The 22146-nt window shown below is 50.8% G+C and overlaps 2 protein-coding genes across 5 annotated transcripts; one reads left to right on the top strand and one right to left on the bottom strand.

The window, feature by feature from the left end:
- The first annotated feature begins 1044 nt into the window (after window positions 1-1044).
- RRP7A (ribosomal RNA processing 7 homolog A) lies at window positions 1045-5264 on the top strand. 2 transcript variants are annotated; one of them, XM_014963695.1, is made up of 7 exons: window positions 1045-1539; window positions 1825-1967; window positions 2214-2339; window positions 2721-2844; window positions 3799-3896; window positions 4143-4341; window positions 4815-5264. In XM_014963695.1, the coding sequence occupies exons 1-7, from the start codon at window positions 1494-1496 to the stop codon at window positions 4898-4900; spliced, it is 822 nt and encodes a 273-aa protein (XP_014819181.1). In that variant the 5' UTR covers window positions 1045-1493; the 3' UTR covers window positions 4901-5264. The 2 variants fall into 2 exon arrangements, with proteins under 2 accessions (XP_014819181.1, XP_014819180.1); XM_014963694.1 differs by having other exon boundaries at window positions 1046-1745.
- An 892-nt stretch (window positions 5265-6156) lies between these two features.
- Window positions 6157-14472, bottom strand: SERHL2 (serine hydrolase-like 2). Of its 3 annotated transcripts, none has more exons than XM_014963692.1 (12): window positions 14335-14472; window positions 12651-12885; window positions 12464-12577; window positions 11342-11383; window positions 10603-10622; window positions 10327-10401; window positions 9730-9839; window positions 9375-9454; window positions 8984-9018; window positions 8158-8234; window positions 7300-7393; window positions 6866-6982 (listed from the first exon to the last, which is right to left on the bottom strand). In XM_014963692.1, exons 2-12 carry the CDS (start codon window positions 12796-12798, stop codon window positions 6866-6868), a joined length of 912 nt encoding a protein of 303 aa, XP_014819178.1. In that variant the 5' UTR covers window positions 12799-12885; window positions 14335-14472. The 3 variants fall into 3 exon arrangements, with proteins under 3 accessions (XP_014819177.1, XP_014819178.1, XP_014819179.1); XM_014963693.1 differs by lacking the exon at window positions 14335-14472 and adding an exon at window positions 13955-14281; XM_014963691.1 differs by lacking the exon at window positions 14335-14472 and having other exon boundaries at window positions 6157-6982; window positions 12651-12825.
- Window positions 14473-22146: the final 7674 nt, after the last annotated feature.

Here is a 22146-nt window from a genome sequence, read left to right as displayed (position 1 = left end):
TGAGAGAATTGATACCCCTAAAACTTTTAATCATCGAAATTAGTAGCTGATTGTTGCTACTAAGTGGGAGCAGTTTGTGTTTCCACCAATTTCCAGTTCTGTTGTCAAGGAAAAGAACAGCCTTTGTCACTGACAGCTTAGAATTTTAAAAGTAATTTTATTTAAAAAAACAAAACAAACTGCTGTGAAATCAGGGTACCTGTTCTAGGTGAAGGAGGGTACTTTCATTATCAGCTAGGTAGAAGGCTGTGGAAATGTGATGGCGCGTGAATTGTGAGCACATATCTTGTCTCTTCTGAAAGAATGGAGAGATTCAAGCATTTTTATTTTATTAACAGAATCATGTCCGTTCCAAAAGCCAAATAGCAAGATGTGCTTTATGACTTGCTGTTAAACTATGCATTGTGTTTAGGTTATCTGTGAGAAATTACCATGACATTAACAGACTTCCTTGGAAGAACTACTGCTCAGGTCTCCAGCTCTGTGATCTATGGCAGTGTTTTTTTTATTTTCAGATCGGTGAAGTTGATGGCTGGCTGAACACTCCATGATTGGTCTTACATCAGTGTCTTGGTGTGCGTTGCTCTTCTTGTTTTCAGTCAGCTCTCTAAGGTTACCTTGGTCTTCTCACACCTCATGGCATGGCTGCACTCCTTGGGCACTGCAAGAAGAGTGTCCAGTTCTTCCCAGTCCTTTCCAAGCAGCTGAACTTTGGAGCTCTCTGCTTTCTCCTGGCTGCCCTACAGTTGTCATGTTCATCTCGTGTGTGCTCCACTTACCACCTTCCAACCTCACATCTGTGCACATCTGCCCTTATGTAGCATGGTTATATTTATTCTTTTGTCCAGTTTGTGGGGTTTTTTTGTATGTTTGTTTGTTTTTTTCCCCTGGGCTGTTAGAGCTTATCAACACCAATTGTTTGCACTGATTCAATGCGGCTGGCTGAGACAGGTGGTAGGTAGTTTGTAATAGTGTTTCTTTTTTCTTCTTTTTTTTTTTTTTTTTCCTCAAAACATGTATTTTCAATAGTTCCTTTTTTTTTTTTTTTTTTTAAATGTGCTGACTTCTGAAGCGATGCCACAGTTTGCAAGTTTGCCTGGTATATTTTCATGGCTTTTGCATGTACCATTTCTTCGGATAATGTTGATTAACTTGGATATTTGTTTGGGGAGTCAGCTCCCCATGTTGCTCCTTACTTTCTCCAATCTTTTTTTTTTTACCTCATACATATGTCCTGCTTCAAAAAATCTTTATTTTGGGGTGGTCCCATCTTCCATTCAGTCATAAATACGAGTTCTTCTGTAAAGGCTATCTCTTTTTATTTCCCGTTTTTCTTGATTAACAAGAATCTTTCAAAGACAACCCTAACAGCAGCTGTTTTTAATGTCTTCATATATCTTAAGAGAAGAAATGAATCTTAATTTGCCTCTCTAGGGTTAAGCACACTGCCCGAGTTTTACGCTGTTCAGGTCTTTATTTTTCAGAACTGTTAAATGACACGATGGTGCGCAATGAGATTTCCTACAGAGTGTGCTCTGGGTGAGGAAATAATTTTGTTCCGCTCAACCATGGGCGGCGGCGGGTCCCTCAGCGCCGCCCTGCGCTGCCGGCACTGAGGGAGCCGCCGCCATTAGCGGCCGGGAACTACAACTCCCGGCAGCCCCCGCGCCCCACCGCTTCCCGCCGAGCTAAGATGGCGGCCGCCAAGGAGCGTGTGGTTGGAGCGGCGCCGGCGGGTTACACGGGTGAGGAGGGGACGCGGGGCAGCGGGGAGGGACCGGGGCGGCAGCGGGGTCTTTAACCAGGTGCGTCCCCCCCCCGCAGCTCTGGCGGTGAAGTTCGGGGAGAGGCAGCGCTCGCCGCATTACCTGTTGGTGAAGGAGCACCAGGTGCGGGAAGGAGCCGGCACCACGCACCCGTCTCGCCGCACCCTCTTCGTCCTCAACGTCCCCCCGTACTGCAGCCCGGTGAGTGGGGCTGGGGGGGGTCTCACCGGCGTGGGTTGGGGGTGCTGGAGGCTGAAGGCATCGCCTCAGGAGCGTGGGGCCGTGGGCGGAGGAAGCGGGCGAGGCTGGGGGTCGCTGCGGGCGGAGGGCCCGGGGTGGTGCCGGAGGGGCCAGCCGGTACCCTCGGTAGTCCGTGCGTGGGAGGGTGGGGGGAGGAATGGGTCCTGTTTCACTGTCCCGTTCGTTTTCTCCTATGTCCCACTCCAGGACTCTCTCTCGAGGCTGTTCTCCCGCTGCGGCGACGTCCAGTGCGTGGACGTCTGTGAGAAGCCAGGGCCGGTCGAGAAAAAAGAAAAACTCAAGTCCAAATTCTTCAACCGCAAGACTGTAACGGTAAAGCTTGGGGGGAGCGGTGGGGAGACAGGGACACTGATGCTTTAGCATCAGTCAGAAAAGTTCACAAGTACCAAATGGCAGTATTTGGCACGTGGCACTTAAGGACACAATTTGGTGGTGGTCGTGGCAGTGTTAGGCTTACAGTTGGGCTTGATGACCTTAAAGGTCTTCTCTGATCTAAATGATTCCATGATTCTGTATGGGAAAACTATTTGGGAGGATTGGGTAATGTGACTACGTATTTTAAGTTTGTTATCTTTTTTTTTTCTTTGCTATCCCACTGCAATTTGTTTTAGTTTTAATTTACTTGTACTGCAGCTCCTTGCTGTGTCGCCAGTTTCCCTGGTGTATCTGACTCTGGGGGTCTCTTTCCTTTAGGGATTTCACGTAGCATACGTGGTGTTCAGGAAACCATCTGGCGTCCAGGCAGCCAAGGCCCTGTCACAGGAAGGTCCTTTGCTGATATCAACAGAGACTCACCCTGTGAAAACCGGCATTAGCAGTAAGTCAGCCCTAGCTATCACCCTGCTAGCTAGTGCCAGGGACAAACTATACCCCTTCCTCACTGAATCCTACCCTGCATGTCCCAGATTAATTCACAGTGCTTTGTACTGAGCCAGGAGATGTCTACTGTTTCATTTTCCTGCCTTTATTATTCACCAGGTAGCAATCTTGTACTGGACATTGTAGAGTGTGATCCAGTGACCTTATGGGAGAATGGGGTCACTTTGGTACAATGGAAGGGTGGTTTTGCCCAACATCTCTTCAGTATCACATAGATTCAGAGAAACTGGCTATATCTTGCCCTCAAAATGAAATCACAGAATACTAGGGGGTGGAAGGGACCTGCAGATATCATCCCCTCCAAAGCAGGTTCACCTACAGCAGGTTGCACAGGGTCGTATCAAGGTGGGTTTTGAATACCTCCAGAGAAGGAGACTCCACCACCTCTCTGGGCAGCCTGTTCTAGTGCTCTGGCACCCTCAAAGTAAAGAATTTTTGCCTCATGTTCAGCTGGAATTTCCTGTGTTCCAGTTTGTGCCCGTTGCCCCTTGTCCTGTCACTGGGCACCACTGAAGAGAGTCTGGTCCTGTACTCTTGACACCTGCCCTTTAAATATTTGTAAGTGTTGATGAATCAGTGCTTATTGATGAAGTCAGACACAATAACAGGCACCAGGTGTCTGTCAGGATGATGGCACTTTGGATGTGACCCCTTGGCAGGATTGCAGCCCTGAATGTCACACCTCTTGGGCTTAAGGCTTGGGAAGGTTGCAAGCTCTTCCCATCGTTTAGCTTCCTGTTCCTTACTGGTGTTGGCAGTGGGGAGGCTGAACAGAAATGCTAACAGAGTATGTCGTCCCCACAGCAGTTCTCTCTAGAGCTGCCCAAAGGCATGGCACGAGGGCTTGCTTCTAACTGAGGCTGCTGCTGACTTCTGCCTTCTTCTGTCTCAGAGTGGATCGCCAGTTACGCGGCCTCGGTTGTGGATCAGGAGGAGCTGAAGGCTGAGGTGGATACCTACATGCAAGACTATGACAAAAAGATAGCAGAGGTGAGAGAGGGAACCCAGCTAAGGAGTTTGTTTGGTGGGGGAGGGAGGAGGAAGGGAAAAGAGAGGATCTCTCAGTGCCCAGGCCTCAGTGGAAAGGGCAGAGGGAAACACAGTGGCTGTCAGGTGATGGAGAGCTGAATGTCTGCACCTTTGGTCCCACACCTTCCTTCAAGTCTTGTGCAGAAGCAGGAGCTGTAGCTTTGCGTGTGCGTTAGCATGAGCTGCCTCACCCCTCTGTCTGTATAGGAAGAAGCCAAAGCGGCCAAGGAGGAGGGCGTTCCGGACGAGGAAGGCTGGGTGAAGGTAACGCGGAAGGGTCGAAAGCCCGGCCTGCCCCGCACAGAGGCCGCCAACCTGCGGGTGTTGGAAAAGGAGAAGCAGAAACGGGCCCGCAAAGAGCTGCTCAACTTCTATGCCTGGCAGCATCGTGAGACCAAGAGAGAACGTGAGTGTCCCAGTCTCCTCCTAACCCTGCTCGTGTCTCTTGTCTCACATTGTGGCCCAAAGGACGTCCTTTTTCCTTTGGTGGAGGCAATGTCCAGCTGCAGGTGAACAGTTGGCTGGGTGGTTGTGTGAATGGCCTGGCCAGCTCTTGGGGGCTCCTCACCTCTTTGCTGCCAGAATATTTTGAAGGAGGGTGCGCAGGTCATGGCTTTCCAATAGATGTTCCTTCAGTCTGTGCAAAGGCAGCAGTTTCGAGGGAAAACAAGCCTGATTCCTCCCCAAGAGGGAGCTGCAGCACTGCCGGAGACGAACGCCAGAGCCCCAGCTTGGCATTCGGCCCAGGCACAAAAGGACCCACACTGGGAAGTGTGTGTTTGCAGGGAATGAGCCTCTCCTGGTGTGTGGAAGTGAACCTCCCTGGGAGGCAGAGATCTGCTGCTCCCCTGTGACCTGGCCTCTTTCTGTCTCTTTCAGACATCGCCCAGTTGAGGAAGAAATTTGAGGAGGACAAGCAGAGAATCGCGCTGATGCGAGCCCAGCGCAAGTTTCGGCCGTATTAAGCCACGTCGAGCTGTTTCCTCAGAGGCCTGTGCTGGAGAGGGCGGGAGAGATGCCTACGGACTCCACATGCCAAAGGATTTCAAGGAACTGAGGCAGCTTCAGGTTGTGCCTGCTGGAGGAGGGGGAGTTTCCTTCACTGCAGGGGTATCCTCTTGCTCTCCCAGCCCTCCTCCAGCCCTGGGGCACCACTTCCCAGGGTGCTCGGGTCAAGGGGCTGAGCCACTTCCTGTGCCAACCTGTATTTCCCTGCCACCCGAGGCCCTCCTAAAGCTTGGCGAGAGCTGGGACTGACCCAGCACAGCCTCTGCAGGGGCAGGGAATGGCTGAAGAACTGTAAATAAACTGCTGCTGGTGTTCTCACAACATGGGAATGCCTTTTTCTCTCTCTCGTGGTCTGCTGTAGGGGACAGCTTCTTGTGTGCTGGGGTGGCAATTAAAGTCACAGCTTTTATGGCTGTGCTTCTCAGCACATGGGGGTGCTTAAGAAGAAGAGGGAAGTGACCTCTGGAAAAGCCCAGCTGGGAAGTTTGCAGACCTGTTGCCACAAGCAAAAGATCAGTGCAGAGCCCCTACCCTTTCCCTCGGTGTTTCAGCCAGGTGTTGATGTGCCCAGTCTTCCAGCTGCACGTGGACCTCCACGGCCAGAGACACGGGGACTTCTGCTGTTCCACACCATAACTAGAATGAGGTAGGATGGCGGCCTGGCTTTTGAGGGAGGAACCATACTGGCCAAGACCCATTTCCACTTAACCTGCCACCAGCCTGCAGGAGGCAGGTAAGGATGGCAACAGGCACATCCAGCTGCGAGGCATCACTTTCGTACAGCCTCAGACTTAATGATTGTTCACCCATCATTGTTAATGATGCACTCTGTGATCAGAAAGGGGCTGCGACCCACCCACCCCCAGCCTTCTACTCATTTATTTTATTGCCCGCGGCCTCCATATGGGCATGACCGTGAAGGTAAGGTGGAAATGCTGGTAAATTCCGCAGAGCTGGGTTAAAATGGACTTACCCTCCCCTAGAAAACCCCCTGCAAATGCAGTTTCTGTTGCACGGGGAGACTGCCAGGCCCGCTTGCTTTATTTGGCTTTTTTTTGCATCAATTTAACTAGAAGGCAGATGGATCATTAATATGCTGTTATCTAAAGCAGAATGCATGTAAAAATCACTGCCTCCTAAAAATGGTGGTTTTGCTGCTTGGGTGAGCATCTCAAAAGAAAGAAGTCTCATTCTATACAGTCAAGAAGGCAGATTTAACATTGGGAGATTAATCTTTATTTAGAAGGACAGAAATCATCTCTGCCAACTTTTCCATTATTAGTAGTTCTCCCAGCTGCTTCAGTGAGAGGATTAGTGACTCATTCCCTGGGAGTTCATTAAAATGGCCTTCTGTGCCCAGGTGAGCTCTTATTTAAGCTGACTTTTTAAACAAGCAGCAGCTCTCACAGTAGAACAGGGGCGCTGAGGCCCTCTGAGCTCAGGCACCCGTGGAAGTAAGCAGAGAAGCAGAATGTTTCCTATTTTTTCAGTAAGTGTAACCCTGTGAGGAGACTGGTTGCACCATCCTCAGGGAGGAGGTGAGATGAGCCACCTGCCCCCAGCGGTGCTACAGCTGGTGGTGCTGCTGCTCCCACAGAGGCTGCCCCTGCCTGGATTCCTGCTCTGTTTCAGGGTGCAAGTTACGACCAAGCAAGGGGAAGGCCACTTTGGGCCTCCATCCCTGTACTCACAGAGCCAGGAGTGGAGGAAGGATTCCTTTTCACTTTGACAACTGAGATATTTTGCTCAGCTGTCCTCCAGGGAACCCTTGTCAGACCTGCTTCCACCCTGCAGTGAGCTAAGCTCAGGGAAGGGTATCATGAAACTGATGTTGGATGTGAGGTAGGAATGGTGACAATTCCTCCACAGCCTGCTTTTTAGGTCCCTGTTCTCCTGGATTGCTGCAGCAGTGACCCTTCTTCCTAGAGCCTGGCTCTGGTGTTCTGCGCCGTCAGGAAGTTGCTGATGATCCCAGACACCACCTCGGGCTCGTTCAGGTGCACAAAATGACTCCCAGGTACCTCTACTAGCTGGATGTGCTGGAGGGAGAGGACACAAGAAGATGTGGACCAGGAAAGTGTTCTGTCAGGCAAGCTGTGGTTACAGTGTGGTACTTGAGGTGGTGGGAGTGAGGCAGGACAGGGATGGGAGGACTTGGGAAGAGCCGGGTGCAGAGGGCAGTACTGACTTGGGACTTTGGAAGCAAGGGGAAAGGTGGCTTCCCCTCTTGTGAGGGCTGTGCTGTTAAGGACAAGTCACCTAGTGGGGGTGTCCACCAAGGCGAGCTGCTTCCCAGCTGCTGCTCTCAGGTTGGTGGCACAGAGTGTGGAGATCCAAGGATAGAGTTTGCTCTCACCTCTTTGAGGGTAGACTCGAACGCCTCCCGCAGGGCTTTCACAAAGTGATTTCTGCTGTGTAGCTTGTGTGGTACCAAGAGTCCATCCTGTGCTCTGAAAAGCAACAGCAAGGCTCAGTACAGCATACCATGTGCATTCCTTTGTCTTTGCTGCTGTCCTGGGCAGGAGCAGTGTCCCCAAGACAGTGGGGTGACAGACCCAATGGCTCTTTCCAGGCTGCTCATGAACAACAGGGTTACAGGGTCATTCATGGTAGCCAGAGGAGCACCACACAGCTTGGCTGAGCAGCTTTCTTCTGTCAAACTATCTGTTTAAAACCTTGGGTGACTGCCTAATGGTACCAGAGTGAAGACAGGTTAAATATTACCCCCCCGGGGCAGCTCCCTAACGGGTTATTGTGACTGGGGGATGAGGCAGGCCAGGAGGAAAGCAAGAGGGAGTGGTGCTGTGCAGGGTCATGTGTTTCTCAGGATGGTCCCTTGCTGTAGGGCAAAGAGACAGAAGGTTGTGGGACAGCAGCGTGAAGGCAAGAGCATGGGGAAGACAGGGTCAGGTCAGGCATTTCCTCAGTCAGCCTTGCACCAGGGAGGCGTAGCCTGAAAATGCAGCACCAGGCCAGAAGGAGGATGTGCCAGCTGCTCTCTGCCTGCTCCAGGAGCCTGCCCAGCCCAGGGCAGTGGTGGGGAACTAGGAAATGCTTCTCACGTGTGAGGCTGTATGGTTGTGCCAACTGGCCCGAAGGTCTGGCTGGCCACTGCAGAGGAGAGGGTAGCAGAGGACTCCTTTCTAACCTTCATCCCTTCCACCCAGGGCTGCAGGGAGGCAGTGAGGGTTGGTTTGGCTTGTGCCCCACTCACACAATGATGAGAACGCAGTCCTGAATCTTCTGCAGGAGCTTCACGCACTGCTCCACTGTGAAGGACTCTCGACTCTGCTGCAGATGCAAAGATATAGAGAGCAGCAAAGGTCAGGGACAGCAGCTTGGGGGCAGAGGTGTCCCCAACCCCTGTCGCACTGGTGGCTCTGAAGGCAGAAGTGGCTGTGGCCCCAAAGCTGCCGAGCTGGGACATGACAGGCAGCCAGGCTGTGCACAAGAGTAGCTGGCTCTGCAAAGGCTCCTTCTGTCCAGCTGCGTTTCAGGGCTGCCAACAACGCTGCCTGCTGGGATGCAGCACATATGGGAATGATCTCATAGCAGAGAAAAGCTTTAAAAATCCTCTTACTAAAAAGGAGACAGTAGACTACTCTGGCTTTCATAGTCTGGCAGTAGCATAGGTAAAGGAGGACTTTCTTGCTCAAAAGTGGCACAAAGCTATCAAAATATCAAACATCAGAACTTAGCTTCACTCTCTCTACCCTTCTTATATGGGTGACCTGACAAAGAAACTGACCTAAAGCATCCATCCTGTCTGAAGAGTTATAACGGCAGGAAAATGTGGCCAGGAGGCCCCGGGGCAGAGGAACTGCTAAAAAAAACTGTAACATTTTCCAATGACTCTGTAAGCTGAGTCAGTTAATGGTTGAGTGCGGGCTCTTTTAACAGCAGCATTTAAAAGAGACGTGGGAATTAGGGAAGCAGAAAGTAAACAGTTGGGTGGAGGCAGGACCTGGGCTCAGCAACTATCTCTGAGTTTTTACTGGGCTCAGAAGCAGCAGGGGGTACATCAGAAGAGTAATGCTCACCGTACGGACTCTCATGTCTCTGTTATACACCAGCCCTGGAATGAAAAAGAAATAAGAGAATGTTTTCATCTCTCACAGGAGCAGGAATTGCTCTCCTTCTCCTCACCTTTGGGGTCTGCCCAAGACTTTTTGAGGTTAGAGGAACAGGATTAATTCAGATTTTTCCTTTTTTGATTTCTTTTCTTCATCCGTTCTAGGACCCAAGCACCAACCCCAGTTGCTGGGAATGGAGAGCTCTGCCTCCAGACCTAATTGATCCCATTCAAACTGCGTAAACTTGTAGCTAGGGCACCCTGTACCCTGCAGAAGACAATAGCTGTTGGCACCGTTCCCTTCCTACACCCAGCCCTGGCCCAGCACTGTGATGAGCCATCTCCAAGCAGCCCCTTACCAGCGGGTGTCTCAGTTGCTCCTCGCTGCAGCAGGATGGCCCCACCCTCTGCTGTCAGATGTCTGTTTGCTTCTAAGAGCCTAGGGGAGACATGGCAGAGAGATTGTTCTGCTGGAAGAAGGAGGAAGCGAAGCGAAAATGGCATGACAAGGTGACAGCGAGCTCTCAGGCTGCTTCAGAAAAAAAGCAGGAAGGAGCAGCAGCTTCTGGCAGCAGAAGCAAAAGGTCTTGCTGAAATTCCAGAGGAGGATTTGCAAGGCAAGTACAGGGACAGTTTCCCCTTCTGGGCCAAGCAGCCGTAACACTGTCGAAGGTGATGGCAGGCAGCAAACGAAGAGGACAGATGGGAACCTACCTCTGCAATGCTGCTTCGGGGCTACGTGCTTTGGGAGTTTGCTGCTTTGCCTCTAGACTCAGTAATCTGTCAATCACCATCCGTTTTGATTTCAGCCATTCCTCAGTGTCCTGAAACAAAGACAGGCAGGGAACAGGAGTAACCTCTCTCCTCTGAATCACTTTACCCCTTGTCAGAGGGTAGAAGAGGGCATTTCACCATTCAGCATCCCTCAGAACTGGTACCACTTACGGACATCATGTTAAAAATGCTCATTTATAGGGAAAAGGGAACAGCAATACTTAAAAGTCAAGGTAGGACAGAATCATAGAATGGCTTGGGTTGGAAGGGACCTTAAAGATCATCTTGTTGTGACCCCCCTGCTGTAGGCAGGGGCACCTACCAAGTGTCCCCCCAAGGGCCACCCTAAGCAGGGACCTCAGTCCATACAACAAGGAGCAGATCTGTGCCTGCCAAAATGAAGAGCCCTGAGACTTCTCTGAGCTTCCAGAAACTGGTCACATAAGTGCTTTTGCTGAACAAATGAGGGAAAGAAAAAAAAAAAATCTCTATTTTTTTATTTAAAAAAGGGAGGGGAAGAACACATGAAAATCTAACCTCTGGAGCTAGCAGAAAGCCAAGATTTTCCAGCAGGATCAGCTTGTCCACCATCTCAGGATAAAGGAAAGAGAACTGAAGAGAGATGAAACAATATGAGAAAGAGAAAAGCTGGACATGGAGTGATACTTCCATGCTGCTACACTGGAGAGGGGGGCAGGGAAGGCCCTCTCCTCCTCTGAGATTCAAGTCCCAGTCTGTCCCTTCATTCCTTTCCCATTTGTTGTTCCAGCTTCAGAAATCACAAACCCTATGAAGAAAAGATGCTTTACTCACCATTCCTGCCACAGACCCACCTGCAAAGGAGAGCAGTGTGTTCAGTTATGCACTGGACCTGCCCCATCCCTCCCCAAGTAACAGAAACTCCCCTTTGCCCAGCAGGAGCTGCCTTAGAAGCACAAACGCATGTTGTACCAAGGGACAAAGGCCAAGCTACACAGTAAAGCTCTCCCAGCAGGCAGGACACGGGCAGAGAGCGGGGCTACTGGCCAGCTGGACTCCCAGTCCTGCTTCATCCCCATCTCCCTTTCAGACAGCAGAGGTGAGGGAGGAGTTACTAGCTAAAACAGTAGTGTGTGGGTACTGAGCTGTGGCCAGAGCAGGCCTGGGGAGCAAAACCCCATCAGGCACCCCATCCCAGGCACAAAGGGACAGAGTGTGGTTCTCCTCAGCAAGCTCCATGATCCACCAAGAAGGGCCCTGCTGTCCCCAGGCTTTGTGGCCTTTGTGCTGTGAATTCTCCTGCCACAGACCACCCCTTTTTGCCCATCACTCTTCCCTTCTGGGGGTGGAGGAAAGGCCCACAGCAAGAGTTGCCACTGTTTGTAGTACAGGGTCTTGAAAGTAGAGGCATTTCAAACAAGGGCACAGATTTTTTTAATCACTCAAGCAGGAACCTAGTACTTGACACGATATAATAAATATTCCAACCCAGCTCTTAGCAGCATGTCTTGTAAGTTAATTATCTACTCCTATTTCTAGAACCTCACAGCTTACAAGGACAAGAGCCACTTACCCATACTGTGACCCATCAGGGTGAACCGTCTCCACTGCAAGGCTAAGTGGCAACAGACAAAAACAGATAGGCCTGCATTAGAAACCTCGACCAACACATGCCCCCTCTCCCAGGAGGGCTTTTACACTGCTTAATTTGCTTCCTAATCCAGAAACGAGGTGGATAAGTACACCAGTTTTAAAGAAAAAGAGCATCCACCACCTCATTTCCTTGGCAGTTAAGTCATGCAGTTCTCAAGCTCTCTCTGTATCGCAAACAAACTACAGCAAATTCCCATTCGTTGCCAGACACAAGACTGGCAAGAAGCAGAGGAGCCTGACTGGGCAGCATCTGCTGGAAGAAGGAGACCTTAACAGAGCATCCTGCTGCAAGGCATTCCATAAGAGCCATCAAGACACAGAGCCAGGTCCACTGCCTTGAGGAAAGTATGATTATTCCAAGTGAAAGCTCTCTGCACCATTTAGCACATCAGGCTCTTCAGTCCGTTTTTAGGGCACTCTGAGATGCTTATGGGAAAATACTGCTTCATCAGTGCTGCCCATCTGAAATACACTTCACTGAAAGACATGTTTTATCCTCTGGCATGTCAAAGAACTTCTAGAGGCTCTTTATATACTGAATGAGGGATGCAAAACTGCACATGCCACAGCCTTCCCCAAGACCAGCATACAGATGGGCAGTTAGATCAGGAGTTATTAGGAGCCCAAGACACCTTGGCTTCAGATTTCCTTGCATGATACTAAAGCAAGCAGCAAGCTGTCATCAGGGAGAACCAGAAGAGTCTCCCACTTAGACCTAACACTGGTTAGAGGTCACCAGCTGCTTACAAAAAGTCATTCTGGCAGAACTATTTGGTTGCATCCACCATTTCGCCACTACTGCTTTCTAACATAGAAACACTTGCTTCACAGGCTTACTGGTTCTTCCTCTCACAAAATAGCAAGAAAGAGGGATGCTTATTCAGTCTGTGGTCAAAAAGCATCAGCTAACATCAGGCTGGGGAGAAGCAGAGAGAACTGACCCCTCACCTGGCAGTAAATGCTGCTTGCTTGTTCCAAGGAGCAGAAGCAATATAGCAGTCCCTCCACAAATATCCCCTCAAGGGTCCCTTCAGCTACCTACCTGCTGCCACTCGGCGCACATCGCTCACGTAATCCAGAAAATGGTAGGGGGAACCTGCAGGTCGGTGGGATGACAAGCCATGGCCAGAAAAATCCATTGCCACATAATAGCAATCTGAAAGGGAAAGAGTATCAGATACTTAGCCCTGCAGCCAACAACAAGAACCATCCTGATGAGCCAGACCTACCTCTGGGGAGCAGTGGAATGAGTTTGTCAAAGGTGTTGGCATTGTCCAGCCAGCCGTGCAAGCACAGCACGGGGTGTCCATCTGAGGGTCCCCAAGCCTTGGCTGCCACATGGCCCCAGGGTACAGGGAACTTCAGCTCTGAGAACATGCCCAAAATAGAGTGCTCAAAAGTGATGTCCCTGGAGAGTCAAGCGCTCGGAGTAGGTCCCAGGAGTCTTGTTAATGGCCCAGAGCTCTGAAAAGAGTAATACGGGTCTTTAGTAACTCACCAGCCTCCTGTGGTCTTAATTAGCAGCTTGCTGATTTATAGCTCCCCATTCAACATCCCAAGCTGCCATCCCTGCCTGCCTGTTTGGGGAACCCTCCTCCCAGCACGTACTAGCGATGCTCCTAGGAAGAAATAAGCTTTCTCTACACAGGAGGAGAAAGCCTCCTCTCTGTGTCTCCGCAGCAGCTGCAACCGGACCAGAAGGCACAGGAGATCTGGCAAGAGGGAACCACGCAGAATTCCCCCAGCTAGCTGCAGTCAGCCAGGCACCTGTCCTGGACCAAAAAGACAATTTAGAGAATACGGATGCTGCCTTCAGTACTAGACTGTTGTTACCACCTTCTTCTCTTTTACCTCGGTGCTTCTCCTCTTTCACACCACCAGTCGGCACCTTTGAGAGAGAAGCTGGCTACATGCCACACAACCGGTCACTGCTGTCACCCTCCCGTGCACCCCTCAAGGCCAGGGACCCTGCATGGGATATAGGTCCGCAGCCTGCCAGGCACCCGCTCAAGCTCCAACCTGCCTCATGACTGCCAATCTGCCTGGCAATTACTGAGCTATATCCGACTTCTACTCAACCCCAGGCTCCTCAGTGAACCCCCCAGTACTACCCAGCCTCTGGGGATCTTCCAGGGGTGGTTTGAACAGCTCCCCTTTACCCCCAAGCCCTTCTGACCACTAGGGCACCTCATGGGCAGCCAGACTATCCCCATTCCCAAGTCTCCCATGCCGTATCCACTTTCCAATGACTTGCCTCAGGTCTTTGCTCCCTTCAACAGCACCCTGCAACCTCACAGCAATTAAATCACTCTGACAGCAAGTCCCTCCTGAGCCCATACCTCTATAAGGTGTGAGGACAGAGGGGGCAGGCTGAGAGAGGAGGCTGCTGTCAGGGCCCTGAGAGCACTTAAAGGCCCTAATGGTCCCCATCAGCCACACCTGGGGCCTCCCTTACATCTCTACCCATGAGCCTATTTAAGCTCAGCCCAGGACCATGTCCCTGCCTGCTGTGCCTGACCCCAGCTGCTCTCACCAGGCCTGATCCTGACAACCGTGGGCTGACTTCCTGGCGTGACGATGGACCTTCCCCTTCCTCACAGACCTGCCTGACGACCTGGGCTCCTGGCAGAGCCTGTTTGCCCTCCCCGGGCCTGCCCTGCCAGGGCCCAGCCAGACTCCAGGCCCGGGGTCCCCTCGGCGCCGGGTAGGAGCCTCCCCAGGCGGGCAGGAAGGGCCCTCACACCCGGGCCTTCGAAGCCTCAGGGAGCCCTGGGACACCTGCTCCCGGCCCCGGCGAAGGGTTTGCCCGGGGACCGACCCCCGTCCGGCGCCGAGGGCGGCCCAAGGAGCGCCGCGGCCGCCCCGACCCCGCTCCCCGCGCCGCCCTCACGCTGCGCCCCGGCCCCCTCCTACCGCTCCGTCCGGCCGGGACGGCAGAGCAAGGCCGCGGCAGGAGGACGCTGACCGGCGGCGGGGCGGGGCGGCCCGGCTGCACCGCCCCGCTCCCCGCCTCCTCGGGGCGCCCCGGGCCTCCGCCTCCTGCCGCTCCGCCGGCCCGGGGCCGTTTCGGCCCGAGGGAGGGGACGGGGCGGGGGGAGTGCGGCCATCTTTGCCTGCCATCATCACCTCACGGCTCCGGGCGTCCGGCCGGGACACGGGGTGGTGGGTGGATGAGGGCACCACAGCGCGGCCTCCTCTGGGTTCCCCACCTCTCCCCACCCTTGGCCTTGCAGCCAGGGACCATCCTGGGAAACATGGCACTGCTCCCTCTTGCTTTCCTCCTGAGCTGGCTCTTCCCCATCCCATCCTTCTCCAGACCCCAAAGCCTCTTGCCTGAAAATACAGGTGAAACCATGGCAACCTCCACCTTCTCCAGCTGGTCCTGGAGCCCCCAGCCTGACCCAGCTCTTGCAAGCTCTCCTCTGGGTGCCCAGGGCAGGTAGCCGGTGGCTAATGCAGAGCCCCACAATCTGTTAAGCTGTCTGGATGGGTAGGTGGTTCTGTCAGTCCTCCTCTGCACAGAGCCTGTGTTCAGATGGGGCTTCGTGAGAGTAACAAGCAGTTTATGATGGCCGTGGGGTCTGAAGCTGTGACCAACCTACTGGGTATGATGGGGACCTGTGAGGAGTTGTGGTCATGGAGGTACGGCTGTGTCCTTGACTACCTCCAGAAGACATGGTACTGATAATGGAAACCGCCTGCACTGCAGGGTCACAGCGTGAGATGTTTTAACTGTGACCCAGGAGCACCACAGCGACATCAAACAGGCTCAGTGCTCGACACCAGTGCTGAGCTTCTGTCGCTCTCTGATGGAGAAACTCTTCTGAACTCTCAACACTTGCTGGAATCATGTTGCTCCAGGGGTGAGAGTCACTCTCCCATGCTGTGACCCATCGCAGTGAACCGACTCTACTGTGAGGCCGAGTTGCAGCAGACAGACAGCGGACAGCACTGCCTTAGTCACTCCACCCTTCTGCAAAAGCAGACCCCTCTCAGCCAGAGAAGTTTCTAAACAGGTTGCCTCATTAGTTGTCCAGAAAGGGGGTAGCTGTATAGACTAGGCTTCGAGAAAGTCAATACCCGGGTACGGCTGGGAATACCACTTGCTGTTGCCTCGCATTTCTTCCAGCAGTTAGAGTCTACCAGGCCTAACGCAGACCACGGCCATTCCCCTTCAGTCAAGGACTCAGCAGTCAAATGAAGCAAAGTCAAACCTCGCTGCGAGCAGTGGGATGCCTTGCTGGAACAGTTGGAGAGAGCAGAATGAATGTCTGTTCTTAGGGAGTCATTTTTATATTGGTAATTGAAAACTCTCTGCTCGGTTCAGCACATCAGTCTCCTAAATTACACAATACATTTTCAGAACAGCCTGCAAACTTGAAAGAAACTAGGGTAGAAGCTTACAGCCCCGTTTCTCCTGCTTAGTTCAAACTCATCCTGGCAAAATAGTCTCTGCACCACAGCAGTTGAAAGGTAACCTTGGGGACCCATCACAGAGAAGAAATAAGAGAGCTATGCAACTCACAACCTCCCCTCCAGGTGAGCCATTAGAAAGGAAATCAGACCATGAATTCTTATAGGCCTTGAAAGTCCAGTGTATTGCTTTTTCTTAGGCTTCCATGAAGGAGGTGCAGGAAAACAGACCACAAGCACCGGGGAACTGCGCAGAGGGAGGGAGACCACAGTACCATCTACAGCTTCTTTCCTACGACTTGCAGAGGTGGGTGTCCGATTACAAAAGGTGAAAAGCAAGACAGTCTTTTTTTGGCAGAACACAGATTTGTAAAATGCTTTCAATAATCGATCGCTGCTGCTGCTGTCATGGAGGGCAGGGTCTTCCTGTGGATTGCTGGGATTTCTTCATGGCAAGGAGCCAGAAAGCAGTATAATTGTTAGGCAGGGGCTGCAAAGATTGCAGTTCTGTCTATGGTGTGGCTCTTGAGGAAGAGGAGTCAGGAGCAGGAATGATGCAGATCCCTTGCACAGACCTCTGCAGTTAGTGGGACGGTGGGCCATGGCCAGGAAAAGGGAACTTCACCTCTGAGAACTTGTACCCACAAGCAACATCCTCTGAGTGCTACATGCTGAGAGCTTGTCCCAGGGACCTTGTTAACAGCCTAGAGCTCTGGACAGGGCTTGTAGATAGATGGTAGTTACCAAATGTATCTGGTACTCCTGATCTTTGCTTAATACCAGTTTTTAGGCACGAGCCTTGTTTGGGATAATCCTGAGATTTCACTGCAAATGCTTATCCTGGTAGTATGTGTATCACCACTCACAGGTCTTGGACCCTCTCCCCCACTCCAGCAGCCAGCAGGATCTTGGCTGTCTTTGCTTTGTATCACACAGGTGATCTCTGGGTCTTGGGTGGGAAGGATGTGTTCTCTAGTGCATTCTGACTCTAGTGACTTGCATCCCAAGTCACTTCTGGTAGGATCCTCCATCAGCAGGGACCTCATGGAAAGGAAAAATTCCTCACAGAAATCATCAACAATAGGTGATGTGGGATAGAGCTCCAAGTGGAGGAGGTGACACTGGGATGCAGTCTTGGACCCTCCCTCAGCGGCAGGACTGTCATCCTATAAGCCAAAGTCAGATGGTTGAAGTCTTCTCCAGGTCCCTCATGCCTTCTCTAGAAATGCTACTTATCCCTCTGAACGAGCAGCCCAGCATCTGACAAAGCTGCGTATCTCCCCCCACACCACCTGGCAAACCACCCCCACCACCCCCCAGAAGGAGGGCCCAATGCAGGATGCATGGCAAAATTTGAATGGCTCACAAAATTAGTTTTGCTGCATTTGCTTCTAAGAAGTATTGCAGACTACTGCAGTGCAATTGCTGCCTGTAGAGGACCAAATTAGACTCCACCTGGTAAGGTGCTGGGGGTGTTGGCTGAGCTGCACTGGCCTAGTAGTAAGGCAGGCTAGTTTTGCTTAAGAACTGGGAGTTAGAGATATCCCATGTACTTAGCAAAGGATAATTTAACCCCTGTGTCCTTGCAAAGGAGAAGTAGACTTGCAATGGTGAACATTGGGACATGCAAAGCTGTTATGCTCTGCTGACTTGGAACAGCATTGATCAGTTTGTGCTAGCTGCAGATCTGGTGAGGAAACTTTAAGTACAGCAGATTGATTGCTACCAAGGGACAAATTCCCCATAGCTGGTTGGATTCAAGCACTGAAGCACTGACATATTGATCTATTTATGGTGATTTATTAGTATTAGTCCTGTACCCCAAACTCTCTTGTGCACTTATACGAGTAAAAAAGCATGCTATTGCTAGCTTAACTGATTTCTTCCAGAGGATGTATAGAGGATATACCACTACATAGAGCTCCACCTTATGAGCATATGTTGCAATCTACAGTGGACAGGAATATAAAAGTGATCACAGGGCAAAATGTATCCCACAACCAGCTCCAGCGTGGTGCCCCCCAGGCTTTGGGTTTATGGGCAGCAGGCTGGTCTGGGGTGCTGCAGAGCAGTTCCTTCCCTGCTCCAGCAGCCCAGAGCAGGGGAAGGATCCCTGTGAGGAGACAAGGGAAATCTGTGAGTGCAGAGCTGTTGGTGTTGGATGCGGGCACTGCTTGGGCAGCCCACAGTGGGGTTGGTGAGAGCAGAGAGGCACTTAAAGACCAGAGGGAAGCCCCTGCCTCCCCAGTGCGGTAGATCCCTAATGGATCTTCTGCCCTTTGTCATGCACACTGTTTGGTGTCCCCCTGCCTGAGGAAAGCTGTCCTCTCATCCCTGCCCTCTGCACAAGGTTGTGGAGGTGAGGACGTAATCTCCTAATATGACTTGTTCTGGAAGGAGAACAGGATTTATGAGAAGGAGGGGCCTCGGTGAGGGTCTGAACCACAGATCTGCACTCTGCAGACATTTCCCCACCTTGAGCTCAATCCACAAACCTTCCTAGCCTCAGAGCTGATCTCAGGGAATCACAAGGGTTTAAATGAGCTGCCCGCGTAGGAGGAGTTGAGGCAGGATGTGAATGTCCTGCAGCTCTGGAGGTCTTGCCATCCCAGGCTCTGCTCAACAGCTGCAGACCCATCCAAGTATCTTTTGTGGTGTACTTTTCTTTGGGTTTTCCCTAATTTCCTGTTGAATTTCACTGATGTGAATGAGCTTCTGATGCCTGCAACAGCCACTGACGTATTAAGGTCAAAAATTGCTGTGATGGTTTAAGTTGGTTTCTCTCCCCTTGCTCCAGGCACATGCCTGTTGTGCTGCTTGTCCCAGAGCTCTCTAGCCCAGCCAGGTGGGGAGAGACAAACAGATTCTGGCTCTTTACCCACCACAGTCTGGGGCCAATGCGACAGTTTAAATGGAAATCTTTGGCAGTTTAAGTTGACAAGCCAAGCAATGAATGGTTGAAAAAGTGGCGTGCATCTGCTCCAGGGATTAACCTGCAGCAGAATTTGGATAGTGGGGCTGCAGGAGTGTTAAATCTTCCCCACATGAACCACCACCGTTCAGCTGGAAGCAGCCCCAGGCACACACCATGCATCAGCTGCAAGTGGTGCCCATTTGTATCACTTTATTTGCAACTAATGAAATAGCTAGAAACATTTATTGCATATAAATTATATATGAGCACCCATCATACAAATAAACTCTTTCCTGTCTCAGCTTTCCACTTCCTCCTTAATCAGAAAGTCTTTTCTATTTTGGACAGATTCAGGAGTCTCTGCTGGTTCCCATCCCCTGGGCCTGTTTTGGTTAACAAGTGAGGCAAGCTGCTCTCCAGGTCTCTGCAGAACCCGTACATACTGTTAGAGTAAGCACTTATTTTAATGTATTTAATTGAGAAGCGGCAGGGAAAGGAGAGGAGTTTCTCCCAGCTCTTGTCTAGACTTAACCTTCCTTCACTTTCAAAATCTGGCAGATTCCCCATAGGCTGAGACAAAATAATAGTGAAAACCAGAAGTAATCTGACACTTGTAATTACAGGCCTACCAGCTCCTTATTGACCTCAGACAGAATAGGGAAACAGCACATACAAGGATGATTTAAAAACAAGAGAAGAGTTCTAGTAAATGCCAAGTCTCATCTGTTTATAGAAAAGAATCCATAACACTGAGTTGGTAACTTTTGGAGATGCAAATTATAGGCTTGGGTTATGGATTTGGCTGATAAATGTAAAAACTGTTGGCATAATATGGCTTTAGCAAGGAATGTGATACAGTCTTACATTGTGGTTTGATTTTTTTTAAAATGGAATGATACCAAATTAACAAATTTGGTAGTAATTGGACTGAAAATTGACTAGTTAGCAAGTGTCACAACGTTAAAGTTGGTACAAGCACATAACGTGTGCTTTTGAAACAGCGCAATGGCAAGTTAGCAAGCCACACTTCTTATCTGGCAGCTCTGTCTGTGGAAGAAATTACTCCAGCAGAGGCTTGACTCATGATGTAGGAGCAGCTGAATGTGAGCTCCGAGTGCAACGCTGCAGTCAGAAAGGCTAATTCCATCCTCGGATGTATAAGCAGGGAATGCAGAGCAGGTGTAATAAGATTATATTGCAGGAGATTATATTGCGTCTGCTGATTCCATGAATGTGATTCCATGATGTGAAAGAATTCCCAATTTTGACATCTACAATTTAAGGAGGAAGCTAACAAGTTGGAGAGGCTTCCTGCAAGAGCTCTAAGGACTGTAAAGGGGCATAAAGACATCTTATGGAAGAGGAGAGCTTAGGACTGATATAATTAAAACCTAAATATACCTATGCAGGATTAAATTTTTGCTTCTCTAGTAGTTGCCCAACAACGGCACAAGAAAGAACAGTCTAGAGATGAGGTATACATTTTATAGTTGAGAAAGGAGTTAAATACTTGAGCAGTTTACTTAGGGTGGTGGCAGCTTCCCAAACATCAGCAGTTTTTGAATCAAGGTAAGATGTTTAACAAAGCAACAGTGATTAATGTGACAGAGTCTTTTGTCCTGTGATCACTGGGAAAGCGCACCAGTCTGGAAATTAGCCTAGTGCAATCGCTGTCAGATAGTACCAGCCTGCAATGCTTCTGCTACAAACGCTCCCAAAATTATAGTCCATAGCTATAGTCCTTCTTGCTTTCTGTGTTGTTTTTCTTCATTTAGAGTCTCAGTTTCCTCAGCTGAGGAAGGCCCTGCTTCTAGTTCCAGCAGTGACTTAGGACCTTTCTGCTATGCGGTCTGTGTCTTGAATCCCTCCCTGCTCTCCTTCGGGGTGGCCTCGTGGCTTTTTTTGTTTGCTTTGGGGAAACCACTGAAGCAGGTGGGTATAGGTCAGAACTCGGTGCCTGTCACCTGTGAGTGGGGTTCAGCATCACCTCCCGTCTCAGCGTGTGGGAACAAATCTGGGGAAACCTGGGCAGGGCTGAGGCTATATGTTCCAGGTGAAGAACTCCAAGTGGAGGGCTCCAGACAAGGTCCACCACTCTTGGACAGCACTCCAGGAACACATCCTGAAAATGTGGGCTCACAGGGAGAAGCAATAGGCCTCAGGGGCACAATTAAATCCTTGACTGAGCTTTTCCCTCTGTGTCTGGTAGGCAGTGCTGTTAGGAGGAGTTAGCTGAGGTGGCCACAGAGCCCCAGGGAGCTCACACCTGAGTCCCCTGATGCAGTGGCCCCTGTCCCGGATCCTCCTCTGTTACTGCTCTCGGGTGTTTGACGTATAGGCCAGATTGAGAGGCGAGGGAGCGGTTTGCTATACAGTTATAAAAGGCTGTTTGTTTTCTCTGCGGCTGCTTAAATCTGACCTAAATACCTTCCAGGCTATGCAGCCTGCTGCTTTCTTTGAAAACCTAGAAGGTCACTGACTGCTGGTTTTCCTCCCTCAAATAAACCAGGGGCAAGTACGGAGCCATAACTGCACTGGCAACAAGTAAGAACTGCCCTCCCTTTTCCCCCCTCCTCTTCTTTTTTTTTTATAATTTGGCAGTAATAAACATACAAGGAGCCACTAGACTTGTGTCCTCCCAGAAATAACCGTGCATATTATAAAAATCCAAGATTGGGCAGAAGATTGGGCACATTTTAATCTCAGCTGTTTGGGCCTATGTGATTATAGGGAAAGGAGCTGGTTGTGCCCACCTGCCCTACTTTGCAGAGGGAAGCCCCTTCCTTGACACAACCACCACCAAGAAAGCATCTCTCCATCCCACAGGGCTGCCTCTGCCCAGTGCTGCAGCCACCCTGTGAAGCCCAGCCTCCCGATGGCAACCACCGTGCCAGGACTCAGCAGCACGCTGGCTCACTTGGCTTCCCAGCTTCGCCTCCCACCCTTCCTGCCTGCAGGAACCTCGGGTTGCCTGATGGTGCTGGGAGAATGGTCCCATGTTCCCCGCTGCTCTGTCAACCTCAGGTCCAGCTGAGGAACGTGCAGGAACCCTGTGCCAGGCTGGCAGGCAGGCTGAAGTACGTGAGCATGGTGTCTGCTGTGGTTGTGGGGTGTTATGGTGTGAGGAACCCACAACAATTTATTGTCATGTAGGCAATTATTCTATCCCCTAATAACCCCTCCCCACCCAGAAAGGGGAATCGGGAAAAAAACAAGGAAACCGGAGGGTTGGAATATAAACAGATTTAATAAAATCATAATACTAAAGAATAAATATTGATCCCGATACTGATATGAAATATACAAGGATTATACTCGGCCACGTACATCAGCAGGAAGCTGTGCACTCCCAGCAGTGCACTGCAAGTGGCTGACACTGCAAGTGCTACGGCTTCAGG

The sequence above is a fragment of the Calidris pugnax genome, unplaced genomic scaffold (genome assembly GCF_001431845.1).
Source record: "Calidris pugnax isolate Ruff unplaced genomic scaffold, ASM143184v1 scaffold44, whole genome shotgun sequence".
NCBI classification, from domain to species: Eukaryota; Metazoa; Chordata; class Aves; order Charadriiformes; family Scolopacidae; genus Calidris; species Calidris pugnax.
Note: the sequence above shows the minus strand (reverse complement) of the source record. Positions and strands in the feature narration are given on the sequence as shown.

Coding starts and splice junctions, on each gene's coding strand:
- RRP7A (XM_014963694.1), top strand. CDS start 1,694: ATGGCGGCCGCCAAGGAGCGTGTGGTTGGAGCGGCGCCGGCGGGTTAC. Junction 2,845..3,798: donor TGTGAAAACCGGCATTAGCA/GTAAGTCAGCCC, acceptor CTTCTGTCTCAG/AGTGGATCGCCAGTTACGCG. Junction 4,342..4,814: donor TCGTGAGACCAAGAGAGAAC/GTGAGTGTCCCA, acceptor TGTCTCTTTCAG/ACATCGCCCAGTTGAGGAAG.
- SERHL2 (XM_014963692.1), bottom strand. CDS start 12,798: ATGTTCTCAGAGCTGAAGTTCCCTGTACCCTGGGGCCATGTGGCAGCC. Junction 10,623..11,341: donor CCTGATGGGTCACAGTATGG/GTAAGTGGCTCT, acceptor TCTCCTTTGCAG/GTGGGTCTGTGGCAGGAATG. Junction 9,840..10,326: donor GCTTTCTGCTAGCTCCAGAG/GTTAGATTTTCA, acceptor TCTTTGTTTCAG/GACACTGAGGAATGGCTGAA.